The 17677-nt window shown below is 33.6% G+C and overlaps 9 protein-coding genes and 1 non-coding gene across 10 annotated transcripts; 4 read left to right on the forward strand and 6 right to left on the reverse strand.

Moving 5' to 3' along the window:
- Nucleotides 1-437: 437 nt before the first annotated feature.
- PPL_00697 (uncharacterized protein) lies at nucleotides 438-2412 on the forward strand (the record flags this gene model as incomplete). Its single annotated transcript, XM_020571718.1, has 6 exons — nucleotides 438-766; nucleotides 843-1140; nucleotides 1210-1448; nucleotides 1517-1716; nucleotides 1744-1961; nucleotides 2374-2412. 6 exons carry the CDS (start codon nucleotides 438-440, stop codon nucleotides 2410-2412), a joined length of 1323 nt encoding a protein of 440 aa, XP_020438241.1.
- A 481-nt stretch (nucleotides 2413-2893) lies between these two features.
- On the reverse strand, nucleotides 2894-3385 carry PPL_00698 (uncharacterized protein; the record flags this gene model as incomplete). Its single annotated transcript, XM_020571719.1, has 1 exon — nucleotides 2894-3385. One exon carries the CDS (start codon nucleotides 3383-3385, stop codon nucleotides 2894-2896), a length of 492 nt encoding a protein of 163 aa, XP_020438242.1.
- A 222-nt stretch (nucleotides 3386-3607) lies between these two features.
- PPL_00699 (uncharacterized protein) lies at nucleotides 3608-5052 on the forward strand (the record flags this gene model as incomplete). Its single annotated transcript, XM_020571720.1, has 6 exons — nucleotides 3608-3630; nucleotides 4311-4440; nucleotides 4512-4561; nucleotides 4621-4666; nucleotides 4743-4775; nucleotides 5011-5052. The coding sequence occupies 6 exons, from the start codon at nucleotides 3608-3610 to the stop codon at nucleotides 5050-5052; spliced, it is 324 nt and encodes a 107-aa protein (XP_020438243.1).
- A 166-nt stretch (nucleotides 5053-5218) lies between these two features.
- PPL_00700 (uncharacterized protein) lies at nucleotides 5219-5934 on the reverse strand (the record flags this gene model as incomplete). Its single annotated transcript, XM_020571721.1, has 3 exons — nucleotides 5219-5467; nucleotides 5515-5778; nucleotides 5929-5934. The coding sequence occupies 3 exons, from the start codon at nucleotides 5932-5934 to the stop codon at nucleotides 5219-5221; spliced, it is 519 nt and encodes a 172-aa protein (XP_020438244.1).
- Nucleotides 5935-6241: 307 nt separating this feature from the next.
- On the forward strand, nucleotides 6242-7876 carry PPL_00701 (N-terminal delta endotoxin domain-containing protein; the record flags this gene model as incomplete). The annotated part of the gene is made up of 4 exons (XM_020571722.1): nucleotides 6242-6570; nucleotides 6647-6944; nucleotides 7014-7252; nucleotides 7321-7876. 4 exons carry the CDS (start codon nucleotides 6242-6244, stop codon nucleotides 7874-7876), a joined length of 1422 nt encoding a protein of 473 aa, XP_020438245.1.
- Nucleotides 7877-7934: 58 nt separating this feature from the next.
- PPL_00702 (Rho family protein) lies at nucleotides 7935-8829 on the reverse strand (the record flags this gene model as incomplete). The annotated part of the gene is made up of 2 exons (XM_020571723.1): nucleotides 7935-7938; nucleotides 8255-8829. The coding sequence occupies 2 exons, from the start codon at nucleotides 8827-8829 to the stop codon at nucleotides 7935-7937; spliced, it is 579 nt and encodes a 192-aa protein (XP_020438246.1).
- Nucleotides 8830-9250: 421 nt separating this feature from the next.
- Nucleotides 9251-10830, reverse strand: PPL_00703 (uncharacterized protein; the record flags this gene model as incomplete). Its single annotated transcript, XM_020571724.1, has 3 exons — nucleotides 9251-9360; nucleotides 9514-9726; nucleotides 10674-10830. The coding sequence occupies 3 exons, from the start codon at nucleotides 10828-10830 to the stop codon at nucleotides 9251-9253; spliced, it is 480 nt and encodes a 159-aa protein (XP_020438247.1).
- Nucleotides 10831-11056: 226 nt separating this feature from the next.
- PPL_00704 (uncharacterized protein) lies at nucleotides 11057-11777 on the reverse strand (the record flags this gene model as incomplete). Its single annotated transcript, XM_020571725.1, has 4 exons — nucleotides 11057-11293; nucleotides 11392-11566; nucleotides 11595-11651; nucleotides 11698-11777. The coding sequence occupies 4 exons, from the start codon at nucleotides 11775-11777 to the stop codon at nucleotides 11057-11059; spliced, it is 549 nt and encodes a 182-aa protein (XP_020438248.1).
- A 607-nt stretch (nucleotides 11778-12384) lies between these two features.
- Nucleotides 12385-12455, reverse strand: PPL_00705. Its single transcript has one exon. It is a non-coding gene; the product is annotated as a tRNA-Pro (tRNA).
- Nucleotides 12456-12793: 338 nt separating this feature from the next.
- dynA (dynactin 150 kDa subunit) lies at nucleotides 12794-17512 on the forward strand (the record flags this gene model as incomplete). Its single annotated transcript, XM_020571726.1, has 3 exons — nucleotides 12794-14075; nucleotides 14172-14329; nucleotides 14414-17512. The coding sequence occupies 3 exons, from the start codon at nucleotides 12794-12796 to the stop codon at nucleotides 17510-17512; spliced, it is 4539 nt and encodes a 1512-aa protein (XP_020438249.1).
- Between the last annotated feature and the right edge of the window lie 165 nt (nucleotides 17513-17677).

Here is a 17677-nt window from a genome sequence, read left to right on the forward strand (position 1 = left end):
CCAAACTAATATTTAAATGTTTCTGTGTAATGATGAACAACAACACATATTCCCACAATACTCAAAAATAGATCCATTTCAAATCTAGACAAATAACTTCAAAAAAAATAAATTTTTTGTTGATATACCAACAAATAAATAAAATAAAAATGGGTGAATTTTATTTGCTTCATCAATAATGGGCAAAAAACAACTGATGTTTGAAGTTAAACTCAAAATTGGTAGACCTTTTTAATATGAGAACAATTAGGGTACGTTTTCTCTTGCTTTTGAAAGAAATTTAATTTCAACTTTCCTTGTGGACAATTTACAAAAATAAATCATTAGATTTTTGATTTTATTTTATTTTATATTAAAAAAGTTTTTGAAAATTGATTATAAATTCAGACATTTTTTAAATTTAAAATATAAAATTATTTTATTATAATTATTATTAAATGGATAAAGATACCAATACAAATAATTCGGAAAGTTCCGATTATAAATCAAAACTAAATCAATTTATTGCAAAGCAGAATGAACAACTTAAACAATTGTTCCCAGATTTCAAAGGTTTTTCAGAGGAAGAAACCAAAACGTTAGAAGATTCATTCAAGAAATCATATGATAATCCAGAAATTGAATCTATCTTTGATGATTGGCCACTCATTGATATGGCATTAATCCTTGGAAATGTATTTTCATTTCATCCAGCTGGAGGTCCATTCACTGCTGCTTTCAACATTCTATTTGGCGCTTTAGGTTTATTCAACAATGGTCAAGATAAGTAAGTATTTAAATATATAATTTGAATTTTGTAAAAATATTAATAGATTAGATTTCAATAAATTTTATACATTTAGAATGAAACAAATAATGGAGGAAGTCGAAAAGTTGGTTAATCAAAAGATTGGAGAATTTGCTAGAAACCAAGCTCTATTAAGATTCCAAGCATTACAAACCACTGGCGATAGATACTTTAGATTATCGCAACAATGGTATGATAATAACTCTGTTCAAACAACACTCGATCCATCAAAGAAAGTAATTTTTGAAGATGATGGATTCAATATGCCATTGAGTGCTCTTGAAATGGTATATTTTGATTATGTAAGAGATCTTGAAACTGCTTTAGTATTCTTTGGTGGAGAAGAATATCTTGTAAGTTCAAATTATTTTGATTTTGTATTTGTTTTCAAAAACAATTATATTAATTTAATTATTAAACAGGCATATACAATTCCTTTTTACTACCTAACTGGTGGACTCTACGTTGCACTTCAAAGAGATGTTATCCTTAAAGGAAAAGAAATGGGTTTTGATGCAAGCTATATCGATGGTACTCCCAATACCAAATCATTAAAGGTCCTTTTGCATGAGAAAATTGAGGAAATGATGTCAATTTCTCTCAAAGGTGTTTATCCATTTCAAGAATTGAAGGGTTGGGGAGGACTTTTTAATTTTCCACCGTATGTATACAAATACTTCTTTTCAAGATGAACATTATTTGAGTATTAATCAATCTTATTTCGTATAGATATTTCGATACAGCAATGGGATTTATTAATGGAGATCTTGTTCTTTATCCAAATGGTGTAACTGTCTTACATCCAAATTCTAATCATGAAATTGAGTTCCCAGATGCAAAAGGTGTTTACAAGTTTGGAGGATTTCCTGATGATTTTAGATACGGTTTAGTCTACCATCCTAATAGATCTCTGAGATCAGGAGTTTGGGGTTTATCGTGTAATATTAATATATTAGGGGATATCTCAATTCCCTTTAAACTAAATTGTAAAACAAGCCATTCAAGAAAGTTCAAAATTAGAGTATACCATATGATTAAAGGTCAAGCAAGTTTTTCATTAATCAATTCAAATGGTGGTCAAGAAGTACAATTGATGGAATGGACAACACCTTCTACCAGAGCTTATCTCTACCAGTACAATGCAGGAGAAAATGAAGGTTACAATGAATCCCAAGTATTTAATGTTCCAAACTTCAAAAACATGATAATTCGACTTAATCGTAAACAAAATGTCGGATATACAAATTTGTCTTTTTTTGGAGGAATTGAATTCATTGATGAATAGACCATCTGCTATATACTCGTGAAGAATTTCATTTTTATATACATGGTGAACCATTATTTCAGCTTAATATTTAAAAATATTAAATAAAAATCTAATCTTGATCATTCTTTATAAAAATTACATATATTGATCTCTATTCTGAATATTTAGAATATACTGTTTCTTAAGTTTGTTTTTAAAAATTCTTATTCTTATATAATCAAGTAGTATAAGTTCAATTTAACTTTCAAGGAATAATTTTTTTAAAATTTAATTCAATTTAATAAACCATTTTTAGATTTATTACTATTATTTAATTTAGTTAGTTGTTTCTCTATTAACACAAAGAGAAAAAGAATGATTTAATTTATTAGTTTATTGTTATTTATTAATCAAGAAATGATATCAGTAAAATGTGTCGTTATTGGTGATAAAAGTGTAGGAAAGACATCAATACTTAGTGCTTATACAAATAACTTCTTCCCTTACAGGTGAAGACTTAACACATCAAAATTTTCAATACTTTACAAATACTATTGTTGATGGCCGTCCGTATCATTTCGATTTGTGGGATTTCTGAAGTGAAGAGGGGTGTGACCGAACATTCTCTCGATAAGAAGATGTTGGTGATAAAAGTGAAGATGATTTTTAGAAATGGTCTATTTGAAATTTCACAAGATGACTTTGAACTTATTCATTCTAAAATGACAAGTTAATTAAATTATAATAATAATAATAAATAGAATATTTTTTATATATTGACTTAAGATATTAAATTAACAGCTAATTATTTTATTGAAATTAATTTAACATGATCATGTTTGTTTGTTTCATATCAGAGTTTAATAGTGGCATTGAACAGTGTATATTTTACCGGTATCATAAGATTTGTTCATAGCGTCCTTAACCTTACGAATGACGTTTTTTCTTTCGTTTTCAATTTGTTGTTGCTCTGATTTGTCTCTGTTTGGTTGACAGGTTGGACTGACCAAGACTGCGGAAACAGTGGAGGCACCATTGATACCGTTGATTTGTGCTTGGAGATTGAAGAATCCAGTACTGGTAGTACCTTGGTTATCGATTCTAATTGGCGTACGTCTTCCAGCGCTGTTGGTGATATCAGTAAGTCTATTTCTAAAGATCAAGTTAAATTGCAAAAGAGCAACTTCATTGGTGACAGCATTTCTATTGGTAAATGATCCCTTGTTTCTAATGGGACCTCCTTCTACCAAGCTAATTTGTAATGGTCCTTTCTTAGCTTCTTCAAGCGATTGCACAAGTGTGACAGCTAACACTAAAACAGAGAGAATAGCAAATACCTTTGAATATTGCATTGTTTGTTAGATATATACTAATATATTTCTTGAGAGGAATGATATGACTATCAGTGAATTAACAACTTCTTATTTATAGCTATTATTTTTAAAATATTTTTAATTAAATTTATTTTAACCTCATTGCTATAAATTATAATCATCAAATACTAAATTAAATGATGATTCATAACATTTTCAATTTGTCCAACGAACTTGACAATAATATTGAGAATCATTGATATGAGAGGTTATTTACAATCTTTGCAAATAAATCTTACTGAACAACACCTAACTAATTTCATCCATTTGTTTTAAAAAAGTATGATACTTAAAATTTTATATTTATTACAATATGCCAAACATTGTTTTTATCTGCAATGAATGTCATTTCTCTGTTTATTGTTTAAAATAAACACCACATTAATTTCACAGTATTAAAAGAATCGATTCACTTTCATTCTTATCTATATACCCCTCACTTTTGCAAATTACAAATATTAAATTAGACTTTTTGATTTGTTCTTTGATAGGATTAAATTAAAATCAACTCAAAAAGTTAAAATTATTTTTGTTTAAAAGTTGGATTATGTTTAATTCCATGGAAAAACAGAAGCAAATTAAAAAAATTTGAGTGGTTGACCCCAAATTTTAATTTTTTCCATTTGTCATCGAATTGAATTAAACTTATTTATTAAAATAGAGCTACTGATAATTAAAAAAAAAAAATAAAAACACAGAATGCTTCAAAACTAAATATTTTTGAAAAAAAAAAAGAGTACTTAATTATTATTCTTTTAAACAAACTTTGGCTACGAATTCTCTGTGCAATATTCTTTAGAAGTTTGTTAGCTTATATTAATCTTAAAGAACCATTTTTGATTTAAATCCTACCTTTATTATGGTGGCGCCATATATGGAGTGAACATGACCATTGATGTTTAAGCTTCAAAGGTAATCAAACTTTGAATGGTGGAGTAGGAGGACCTGTTTTTGTAGCTGGTGAAAATCCAGGACAAATAGCCATTTCCAACACAACCTTCAATCAAAACAATGCCGACGGTTCTGGTGGTGTCGTATGTAGGGTTAAACTCTATTATCTTTATAATATTAATATGTCAATTATATCTCTTTTTATATATAATAGACTCTACTTGATAAACTGTTTTCAAAAACAACTATGCCAGTGATGGTGGTGTATTTATGTATCTTATAGATATCATAAGACTATACCGAAGTTAACATTATAACTATAGTTCAATACTAACAGATAATACCGCTGTTTCAAATGGAGGTGCAATTGTAAGTAGAGCAGAAGTTAAGTAACTATATATCTACCTTTGATTGTTTACTTTAATATTATACTTTTTTATTCAAGTATATGTTCGAATCAAGCTACGGTCCATTATTAGTTAATTTTATAAATCTGTCTTTGATAGATACACTGTGGTAACTATGTTGGTAGTGCTTATTTCTTGCAGTATCCCAAACAATTGTAGGGAGGTGTATTCACCAACTCTGTTTCCAATCAAACAGATTCATATACTTTCAAAAATCTAAGCAAAAACAAACTCATCACTGAACACAAATACTATTTGTATAAAAAGTGTATATTTTTAACCTCAATAATTTATTTTAAATGAAAGTGGCATATTACAATTTTATCTCTAGTTGAGATTGGAAATTAAATAACATAAATAAATTAAAAACAAATAAAATTTATTATCCTTTTCAGTCATTAACTGAAGATAAAAGTCACTCTAGTTTTGCAAAAACTAAAAAAATTTGGATCTATTAATAGAAATGGTTAGAATACCAAAAAAAACCGTATCGAATATGTTCTTAAAGTAACTGTCAAATCATTGAACTGCCCAAAGGTGGTGGAGGTATTTGTTGTTGTTTTTCAATAGATTGATGTAAAGCTTCTCCTGAAATAATCCAATCTTCGGGTTGTTGTGATCCTTCCATTTCATATTCATACTCCTCTTCATAATTTGGATCATGAACATCCATTTCAACTTGATCATTATTATTATTATTATTGTTGTTTTTGTTATTATTATTGCTGTTGTTATAATCGTCATCATCATCACCACTACCCCACTATAACATTTGTTATTCTTGCCGAACTTTGTTTTTAGTAATCTTACTTCCCTTGTTCGAATACGAGATCTAGTTGAAGTGGTTGAAGTAGTTGTTGTTTTGGTTTCATGAACTTCTCCACAATCACTGGTGCTATAGTGATGTGTAATAGTTTCACCACTACCACTCAGAGCCAAGTCAGAATGAAGGATACTTTGATGTGGGCAATTACAAATTACAAATTTTTTTTGTGATTCAATTTGTTTGTCATCTTGGGAAGTAATAGTTTTTAGTGTAGTGGTAGTATTTGAACCACTTCCACTTTTGCTTTCCTTTACGTGTTACAAAAGTTCCAAACTCTTTTTAATATAATTGTTAGATATTGTTTTTGTGTGTTAAATAGTCACCATGAATGATGAGTCCACAAACAAAATTCAATTCATATTAAATCAATTGTCAGATTACAAAATAAACCTCCAAACTAACATAATAATAAATAAAATAAAAATGGGTGAATTTTATTTGCTTTATCAATAATGGCAAAAAACAACTGATGTTTGAAGTTAAACTCAAAATTGGTAGACCATTTTAATATGCGAACAATTAGGGTACGTTTTCTCTTTTTGTTGAAAGAAATTTAATTTCAACTTTCCTTGTGGACAATTTACAAAAATAAATCATTAGATTTTTGATTTTATTTTATTTTATATTAAAAAAGTTTTTGAAAATTGATTATAAATTCAGACACTTTTTTAAATTTAAAATATAAAATTATTTTATTCTAATTATTATTAAATGGATAAAGATATAGATACAAATAATTCGGAATGCTCCGAGTATAAATCAAAACTAAATCAATTTATTGCAAAGCAAAGTGAACAACTTAAACAATTGTTCCCAGATTTCAAAGGTTTTTCAGAGGAAGAAACCAAAACGTTAGAAGATTCATTCAAGAAATCATATGATAATCCAGAAATTGAATCTATCTTTGATGATTGGCCACTCATTGATATGGCATTAATCCTTGGAAATGTATTTTCATTTCATCCAGCTGGAGGTCCATTCACTGCTGCTTTCAACATTCTATTTGGCGCTTTAGGTTTATTCAACAATGGTCAAGATAAGTAAGTATTTAAATATATAATTTGAATTTTGTAAAAATATTAATAGATTAGATTTCAATAAATTTTATACATTTAGAATGAAACAAATAATGGAGGAAGTCGAAAAGTTGGTTAATCAAAAGATTGGAGAATTTGCTAGAAACCAAGCTCTATTAAGATTCCAAGCATTACAAACCACTGGTGATAGATACTTTAGATTATCGCAACAATGGTATGATAATAACTCTGTTCAAACAACACTCGATCCATCAAAGAAAGTAATTTTTGAAGATGATGGATTCAATATGCCATTGAGTGCTCTTGAAATGGTATATCTTGATTATTTAAGAGATCTTGAAACTGCTTTAGTATTCTTTGGTGGAGAAGAATATCTTGTAAGTTCAAATTAATTTGATTTTGTATTTGTTTTCAAAAACAATTATATTAATTTAATTATTAAACAGGCATATACAATTCCGTTTTACTACCTAACTGGTGGACTCTACGTTGCACTTCAAAGAGATGTTATCCTTAAAGGAAAAGAAATGGGTTTTGATGCAAGCTATATCGATGGTACTCCCAATACCAAATCATTAAAGGTCCTTTTGCATGAGAAAATTGAGGAAATGATGTCAATTTCTCTCAAAGGTGTTTATCCATTTCAACGATTGAAGAATTGGGGAGGACTTTTTAATTTTCCACCGTATGTATTCAAATACTTCTTTTCAAGATGAATATTATTTGAGTATTAATCAATCTTATTTCGTATAGATATTTCGGTGCAGCAATGAAATTTATTAATGGAGATCTTGTTCTTTATCCAAATGGTGTAACTGTCTTACATCCAAATTATTTTCATGAAATTGAGTTCCCAGAAGCAAAAGGTGTTTACAAGTTTGGAGGACTTCCTGATGCAGATAGATACGGTTTAGTCTACCATCCTAATAGATCTCTGAGATCAGGAGTTTGGGGTTTAACATGTCATAATAAAATATTATGGGATTTCTCAATTAACTATAAACTAAATTGTAAAACAAGCCATTCAAGAAGGTTCAAAATTAGAGTATACCATATGATTAAAGGTCAAGCAAGTTTTTCATTAATCAATTTACTTGGTGGTCAAGAAGTACAACTGATGGAATGGACAACACCTTCTACCAGAGCTTATCTCTACCAGTACAATGCAGGAGAAAATGAAGGTTACAATGAATCCCAAGTATTTAATGTTCCAAACTTCAAAAACATGATAATTCGACTTAATCGTAAACAAGATGTCGGATATACCCATATGGCTTTTTTTGGAGGAATTGAATTCATTGATGAATAGACAATCTGTTATATACTCGTGAAGAATTTCAATTTTATATACATGGTTAACCATTATTTCAGCTTAATATTTAAAATATTAAATAAAAATCATTCTTAATAAAAATTACATAAATTGATCTCTATTCTGAATATTTAGAATATACTTTTTCGACTTTTTTTTGACCTCAATTTCCAACAAAATTATGATAAAAAACCTTTGATCATAGATTTTTCACACCACTTAACGATTTTTAATTTTTTTACTTCTATGTTTGCTTAGTTTGTTTTTAAAAATTCTTATTCTTATATAATCGAGTAGTATAATGATTAATATGTACATTTGAATATTATATTTTCAAATCTTTCTTTTATTTGTTTTATTACTGTTGTTATTTACATGATTATACAGGTATTTTTCTTTATTGGTGGATGTACAACCGAGCGAACTGCTTCATCAAAAACATTTTTTAAACCTTCTTGAGTTAGGGCTGAACATTCCATATATTTATGTGCACGTATTTCCTTCAATTTAACTAGACCCTGTTGATAAGTGATAGGCACCACGCCCTTTTCTTTCAAACAGTCAAGCAATTCTGTATCGTCTCTAGTATCTATTTTCGTTCCAACCAATATGATTGGTACTTTTGGTGCATGACGTTTAAGTTCTTTGATCCACTTGGTAGAAACACTCTCAAATGTTGGAGGTGATATCGTTGAAAAACAAACCAAGAATACAGCTGTACCAGGATAACACAAGGGTCTTAGACGATCATACGTTTCGTTACCAGTGTATATAGTATCCCAAAAATCGAAGTGATACGGACGGCCATCAACAATAGTATTTGTAAAGTATTGAAAATCTTGATGTGTTAAGTCTTCACCTGTAGGGAAGAAGTTATTTGTATAAGAACTTAGTATTGATGTCTTTCCTACACTTTTATCACCAATAACTACACATTTTACTGATATCATTTCTTAATTAATAAATAACAATAAACTAATAAATTAAATCATTATTTTTCTCATTGTGCTAATAGAGAAACAACTAACTAAATTAAATAATAGTAATAAATCTAAAAATGGTTTATTAAATTGAATTAAATTTTAAAAAAATTATTCCTTGAAAGTTAAATTGAACTTTCCCAACTTTTTTTTTGTTTTTTTTTTTGATCACATTAAAACGTTACAACTTTAAAGATATATTACATATTTGTTATTTGTTAAATTTTGATAATTATTAATATTATTGTACACAACTATTTTCATTCTACTTAGACTATGAGTAGTGCTGCATTTTTGATTTATTAAGATTAAATGCAAATTTCAAATCTTTGTTCTGGCTTGCTTGCTGGAGCATACACGTGGAGGAGGTTGAAGCTATTGTTGTATATTCTTATAGTACACAGAATGAATCTTCCATTAGGATCGATGAAAGAGGGTATAGATTGATATGTTTGGAGTGAGAGATGATTGCAACTCCAGTTCCTTGACCGTTTGAGGTAGCTAATATTTATTATTATTATTTTTGTTGAAAAATGAATTGAGTGAGGTGGCTGTGACGTGATTAGTTTCTGTAAGTAGGGTGATGTGTGGTGAAGTAGATGAAATTAAAGAGGCTATGTCTTCCATTGATTTTTGTAGAACCACGCGTATTACCTGCTTGAGCCTGAGTTCTCTTGTTTTGATTTGTATCTTCTGAATCTTTACCTTCTCCTTGTCTAACTATTGCAATGTCGTTCTTCTTCTTATTTCTCTTCTTCTCGATTGAAGTTGTTGTTGTTGTTGTTGTTGTTGTTGTTGTTGTTGTTGTAGAAGAAGTTCTTTGTACAGGTTCGACGTATTTGATTAAAGTTGAAGTATAACCAGATTCTTCATCTTAGTAGTCGGCATCAGTGATGTTGACATCTTTCTCGTAGAGTACCCATGTAGATGCTTTGTATAGTTTAGTTGTATTGTCTTTGGTGGGTACAGCTGAGAGGGACATGTGAAAAAAGAGAATGATTCATTTGTATATTTTCTTGAATTCATCCTCTTTAATTGATTTGGAACTGTCTGATGTTGTTATTGCTGATACTTTTAGAAAGTTGAAAGAAGGGAAATAGGCACAATCTTTCTATAGGTTTATTTATCGAAAGGTTCTCACTACAGTAAACGTGTAGATCATTGAGACGTGCACTGTCAATCCTTCCGTTAAATAATATTCCTTTGTATTCTATAATATATATTTATATACATTTAAATAACAATAACAATAAGAGTAATTAATTAGTAAAATGAGTACTCTATTTTAATTCGATAAAAAGAATCTAAAGCTTGGCAACAATGCGACCTTCATGGGCATTCAAGTACGTTTATTCTTTCTTAAATCAAATTACGTTAGTAATAAGATCTTAGAAAAACTATATGAACTCTTTATCATGAGCACTGTATCAGATCTCGAAGCTTTAGATTCTTTTTATAGAATTCGAATAGAGTACTCATTTAAATAGTTGATATAAAAATATAATAATTATAAATAGTAAACTTTTTTTTTTTTTTTTTTTTTCATCTGCAAAAAAAGATTTGTTGACTCATGATCAGTATTGATATTAACATGCTAGTTCGTGTTTTATATTATATACATTCTCACACCGGTCGTGAGAAATAGCCAATAAAATATTATTACTATTATTATTATTATTATTATTGTTTATAATTAATAAGTTGAGTATTATTAGGATAGAATAGATCTAACAATAGTTGAGTGTTGATGAACAACAGTATATAGTGGAGGCACGTAGTTGGAAGGATTTAATTCCAATCAAATTTAAATTTACGCGTTATTGCAAAGCAATCGACAGTGGCTCCTTGGGAGATAGAATTAGCGATTGTGAAGTTAAGCTTGTGGTAATTAGCATAGATCAAATTAGTGTAATGGGTGACTGCTCTCTTGACGGTATTTTCCAGCTTGTATTGGGTACCATCACCAAACATTTTACAGGACAGCGCCTGCCATAACGAATGTACGATAGCAGCAGTAAGGTGGTGAAGTGGACAGTAGTACAAATAGGACCGTCGAATTTGATGCACGAGTGCTCCAATTACGAAGTCTATAGTTACAGTACTTGTGGTATATATGTTTGAAATTTATTGATAATCTCATCCAATACTATGGTGAGCTTGTTGTTGATGATTTTACTCAGTAGATTATAATCAACATTCAACAGTGATATTTGACGCCTATTAGCGATGTCATTGGGATCACCTTTTTTAAAGAGAGTTTGAACAACTCCTTCTTTAAACTCAGGGGGAGAAGAGAGATAGGAGTGTCATCAATGGACGACTTGATATGATATATTTCATTTGCTACGAGCTGTACGATGTTTGCAAAGTCTTGAACATCTTCTCTTGGGATACGGTGTTGAATGTCATTATAATACTTTAGTTCAATCTGTTGCTGAATGGTAAGAAAGCAATAGAGAACATATTGATGATGTATTGCGTGACACAAGGTAAACCGAGAGTAGCAAGGTTTAATATCCAACACTTACTTACTTGAAACTTACTTGAGAGATTAATGTCGACAGAGATTGGGCAGTGATCACTCTTATTATGGAAATAGGTGGCGACAGCGGAGTTACTACCTAGCATTGTGAATGCGACGTAGATACGATCCAACCGTTTTGGAGAGAGGGAAATGGGGAGCGGGTGATTGGTACCGGTTTGTAAGCTGAAAGAGGGATTGTCAGCTGACAAACCGGTATCTACAAGTGAGTTTACGGAAGCAAGACTTTCTAGTGTGTGCAGATGTTGAGCTCAGTAATAACTATAAAGTCATCAGCGAAACGGTCTAGGTGTGACTTGAGATCAGCTGAAGAGGTGGTAAGCGCAGCACCTTTAACATTCCATGTCCAGATTTTTAAACAGTGACGAACGCTCATTTCTCAATATCACCACCCTTGCTGGTGGTTTTTTTTTTTTTTTTTTTTTTTTTTTTTTTTAAATTATCCTTGTACTACCATTACTGATAGCCAAGGTGTAGAGCTTGATATTACCCTACAGTTCGTGTTTATTTATTATTTGAGCAGTTCAGCCACAGGCCGGCTGAGATGGCCATCATTTTGAGTAAGGATGATGTTCCCATTGATTTGGTTTGGTTTGGCAGACGGAGTAATTAAGCCACTTAGAATTCTAAGCGGGTACGTGTGTAAACCACTCGGTGTTCACCTGTGATAAGCCTGCTAGTTACTGTCGGTGTCAACTTCATGGGGTCCAAGATAGTATTTAAGATACTAGATTAGTACGTGGCGCGCTCCTTTCAAGTCGGGAAAATTTTTGTAAAAACCCGGGATCGATCCCACGACCCAAGTCCTCTAAGGCTTACTAATGGACCAACTTGGCCAAAGAGTCTTGGACTGGTTTTACTGGCATCAGGTGCTCTGGTCGACTAGTTTCCAGAGCGATTTTGATTTTTTTTTTTATTTTTTATTTTTTTTTTTTTTTTTTTACCCCTTACCGCAGGCGGGTAGGATATTTTCTAAAGTATTGGGGCTCCACCGGGAATCGAACCCAGACCACTACCACCCAAAGGTAGTATTGTACCATTCAACTATGGAGCCGATGATGAAATGTGAAAAAAATATTCTATTTTTGAGAGTTAAATTTTATAAAATTGTTTTCTATTTTTTAATCAAATGAATTAATTGTTTCAAAGGTTCCAAAGTTAACCATTTCAATTTCCTCTCTTTTGAATATCATAATTTATAATATTATTAAATAGATCTTTTAAATGATGATCACCAAATTCAATCAAAAATAGTTTTTTCATTTTTATTTAAATTGTTTGCTTTCACTTACCTTATCATTAATTAAAGTTTATTTATAAGATTGTAATTGTACAAAAAAAGATATTTCTAGATAGGTTTTGAATATATATATTAGCTAATACTTTAATAATATGGAAGAGGGTAAAGCCATACAAGTTGGCACTCGAGTGACGATCTCTGGTAAACCAGAGTTTGGTGAAGGTACCGTTCGTTATGTCGGTATGACCAAGTTCAACAGTGGTCGTTGGGTCGGTATCGAGTTGGATCAACCCGTTGGAAAGAACGATGGTTCAGTGCAAGGTGTCAAATACTTTGATTGTAAAGCACCACATGGTATCTTTGTAAAGATCAATGTTGTAGTGCCGTCACCAAACAGTGTTGCACCTGCTACAGCCACAACATCAGCAGTGGAAGTTGACGACTCTAAGCTAATGCCACCACCACCTTCACCATCTACAACAACAACAACAACAGCTGCACCATCTTCAGGACTAAGAGCACCTGCATCCTCTGGAATTAGACCGCCATCTTCCACTGGAATAAGACCACCAAGTTCACTTGGAAAGCGTCCATCTATTACACCTACTTCCGCTGCCAAACCATCCGCTGCAACAACATCAACTCCATCCGCTTCAACCACTACAACATCTGGTATTTCTAAACCATCTAGCACTCTTAAGAAATCTGTAGATGAAACTGCTACTTCAACACCAACTACAACTACAACAGCAGCGGCAACAGAAGAAGCTACACCTACTCCTGCAGTAACTACTCCCACACCTACACCTACTCCTGCACCTGTAACAACAACAAGTGGAAGTGGATTGAGAAGACCGTCGGAATCAGGTTTGAAGAAACCATCGACAACTGCTACACCATCGACTACAACACCAACAACTTCAAAGTTATCAGCACCATCTAGATTATCTTTGAAACCATCTTCATCATCTAGTACAACAACTACAAAATCAACTACTAGTTCTACAACTTCACCAGCAGCAGCAACTACTACTACTACTACCTCAGCAGCTCCACCAACACAAACAACTACATCACCAGAACCAGAACCTGTAGCAGCACCAGAAGTAACAGATGTAGATATATCATCAGTAAATGAATCACCAAGAGTACCAGCTACAACTGCAACAACTGCAGAAGTTGATACAACAACCACTACTACCACTTCAACAACTAGTACTAGTGTTCCAGCAGTTACATCACCAACTATCGATAGAAAATCTAAAGTGGTTGCAGGTGAAGATGACGATGAGGAAGAGGAAGATGATGAAGAGGATGTTGTCATCAAAGAAATCATGGCAAAGAAGGCACAGCCAACAATGCAAATGAATGAAAATCTAGAAAAGATGCTTACTGCAATCAATGAATTGACTGAATATAAAACAAAAGCACAAGGTAATAATAACTATAATCATTATTATTATTATATTTAAACTATCATATATATAAATATTTTACTAATAATAATAATAATCTATTTATAATTATTAGCACAAATTGCTGATTTACAAGTTAGTGTTAAAGAAGTTACATCATCTAAAGATAAGGTTATCAAGGATTTAGAGAGACAGATTCAACAACTTGAGAAATCAATCAAAGAAAAAGAAAAAGAAAGTGAGCATGCAGCGAAATCACAACAGAAATTAGATGTAAGTTTGGTTTGTTTAAATATATGATATTGATATTTAGTAGATGTAGATGTAGATTATTAATTGATGATTGCTTTGTTTTAGGAATCAATTGAAAAACACTTATCAAAGGAAAAGAATGAATGGGAGAAAGAGAAACAAGATTTGTTGGATCAAATCAATTCTTTGAATGAGAATATCGAGATGTTGACGTTGGATAAGGAGTTTGCAGAGGAGAAGGCAGAGGTTGCAGAGACAGAGTTGGAGATGTTGAAGGAGGAGATGGAGCTGTTGAAATCCACTGTGGAAGCAGAGCAACTCGAACGTGAACAAGCTGCAGAGTCTGCCGGTAACGACGACAGCGGTGAGAGTGCAGCGGTTCTTCGTGCACAAAACGAGAAGCTCAAGGAGACACTCGTGAAGCTACGTGATGTCGCTGTCAACGAGAAGCACGAATTCTCCAAGAAAACAAAGGAGTTGGAGTCGTCGACCAAGCAAGTCGCTCAACTCTTGGATAAGGTGTCGAAGCTGGAGACTGAAGTCGCCGCCAAGAAGTCAGAGAATGAAGAGCTACGTGAAGCGTTGGAAGATGCTTCCACCAGTGAATCGTTGGTCACTGACTTGTCCGAGAAGAACATGGAACTGAGTGAGAAGGTCGAGGAGTTGACAACGATGGTTGCCGATCTCGAGGATATGCGTGACCTGTCGGCGGAACTCGAGGAGAACCAAGCGGCGGTCGAGAAAGCACTGCGCTCCGACATTCACCAACACGAAATCGAGAATCTCAACTTGAACGGTCAGCTTGCCAACCTGCGATTGAAGCTGCAAGAGAACGATTCCACTATCACTCAGTTCCGTTCGTTGGTTTCCAAGTTGCAGTCCAAGATCGAGGAGATGCGTCGTGCCGAGGAGAAACACGCCGAGCAAAACTCACTCTGGGCAATGGTGCAACAGGAGCTGCTCAGTAAGAACATCCAACTTCAGAACCAGGTAACCAAAGCAACGGCAATGGAGATTGACCATCAACTCGAGAAGTATCGTTCGAAGGAAGCGGAACTCCATTTGAGCTATGTCAGTGAATTCCTTCCGGAGCAATCGTTCTCTGCCGACAATGATTCCATCAAGATGTTGCTGCTTCTCAAGCGTATCGTTTTGAAGTGTCAGTTGGCACAGAGATATCTGAATAGAACCTACAAGGTCGAAGAGATTGGAATGGAGAAGGAAGGTGAGACAACTTTGACTGCCGACGATGTAAGTCACTCGCTTCAAATCATTCATATTCTCGATCACTTGTCGATCTCTGCCAACTGGTTGATTGAGACACTCCAACGTTGTCCAGTGGAGCAGTGGTTGCGTGCCGGTCGTTCCGCTCGTGACATGGAATACCAGGAGCGTGTGCTCGACCAACTCCTCAACCTCATCAAACAGGAGCAGTATGGCTCGAGCTATGCCAGTGCCGACCTCGAGAAGATGACTGCCAAGATCGACGCTATTCTCGCCAACGTATTTGGTAACTCGATCTACAAGTCCGAGTGGTCGATCCTTCTCAACTTGATTCTCAACATCCAGTACAACATCAAGCAGATCATGTTGAACGACTTGAATGTCTGTACGATGGCAACACACGCCGGTCGTAAATACTACTTCCCACAGCAAACTCTGAGCAAAGCACTGTCAATGTGTCGTAAGGTCGTCAAGAATCTCATGCTCCAACCACTCCTCCGTCAATCATCGATTGTCCGCGATGTCCTAACCAGCTCTGAATCCACTTGCAATGGATTGCTCGTATTGTTAGTCGAGGGTGCTCCAAGAGTTCGCGATGATTCCGCATACTTTGACTCGTTGGTAGCTGGAATCGACACCAAGGCAGAGATGCTCGCCGCTTCCGCCAAGTCGGCTGCAGCCGACTCCGGTATGGACGACGACGACCAACTCGACAGCAGTCTTTCCGCGCTCGAACAGGTATTCGCTAGAATGTCGTCGCAAATGAAGGATGTAGTAGAGACAATCTTGGCCGGTGACTTGGAACTCTCGGACCACGAGAAATCCGAGTTCTTGGCAGCCGCTCACCCATGGGTGACTCGTGCGCAACAACTGAAACTCTCGCTCGGTGAAGCCGGCACTCTAAGAGACAACATTAGCAACAAAGAGCATGAGTTACTCGAGAATCTCAAGATGATAAAGACAAGAGATGCCGAACTCCTCGAGGAGAAGAGAAAGGAAGAAGCGCTGAACAAACGTATCAAGACGTTGTTGAAGAATGAGACAGACTTGACCGAGTCGTTGGCCAAAGAACAGCAATCGCGTAGCGAGAATGAAAACACCTACCGACAGGCTATCAATAGATTGCAAAAGGATAAATCCGTGTTGGAACAAGATTACAAATCGCTGCAAACACGTTATGTTGCGTTGGAGCGTGAGCAGACAAAGAAGTCAACAGCGACACCGGCACTCGAGCAACGCGTCGACAACATCGACACAGCATCGTTCCGCAAGGCAATCAAGCATCTTAGATCGGAGAACACTCGTTTGAAATCACAGAAATCAATGCAACAACTACAAGAACTGAATCAACCATTCAAGTTATTCAATGTTAATAATATTCAACTTGATAACAGCAACAATAATAACAATAATGATGCTGCTGCCGCAGAGTTGTCAGTCGCCAGCAACAAGTCAACAGTTGTCAGTAACAAACCAAGATTCAATGAGATTATCGATTTCAATAAGGAATTGGATTGTGCTATTGGTGAATTGGTAGAGTCAATGGTTACTCCAAAGGTTTTGGATATTACCGCAAGTAAATCTGCCATTACCGCCGCTGAGGGTAGTGTGTTGGCCGATAATGGTAGAAGACAAATGATTCAGAAACGACTACAATTGAAACAGTTGGAGAACAAGTTTAATCATTTCGTGCATTCCTCTATGACCTCTGTGCCAGGTACCATTCAAAGTCAACATCAATTCGGTAGATTCACAGATATTGCATCGATCAAGGTCAGAAAGGAAGTTAAACCAACACTCATTGGTTCAGTAACCATCCCACAGACAACAAGCTCGCCAGTGACAACCAACAGCATTAGACATTCTAGTTTGCAAGACCCTGAAATTATGAAAGCACTCAACAACACCGACTTACCATTCACAACTCAATTAGATAGCTTGACATCATTCAAGAAATTGCATATGACATTTGTAAATTAATGTATTAATTATAAAAAAAAATGATAATAATAATAGGCGATAATAATATTAAATTTAATGATAAAATAAATAAAATATATATATTTATAACTTTAATGAATTTGTTAAATTTAAACCTTTGTTTGTTTGTTTAATCAATCGAACTAGTTATATGTATAAGAAAGT

The sequence above is a fragment of the Heterostelium album genome (genome assembly GCF_000004825.1).
Source record: "Heterostelium album PN500 unplaced genomic scaffold PPL_scaffold1, whole genome shotgun sequence".
Taxonomy (NCBI): domain Eukaryota; phylum Evosea; class Eumycetozoa; order Acytosteliales; family Acytosteliaceae; genus Heterostelium; species Heterostelium album.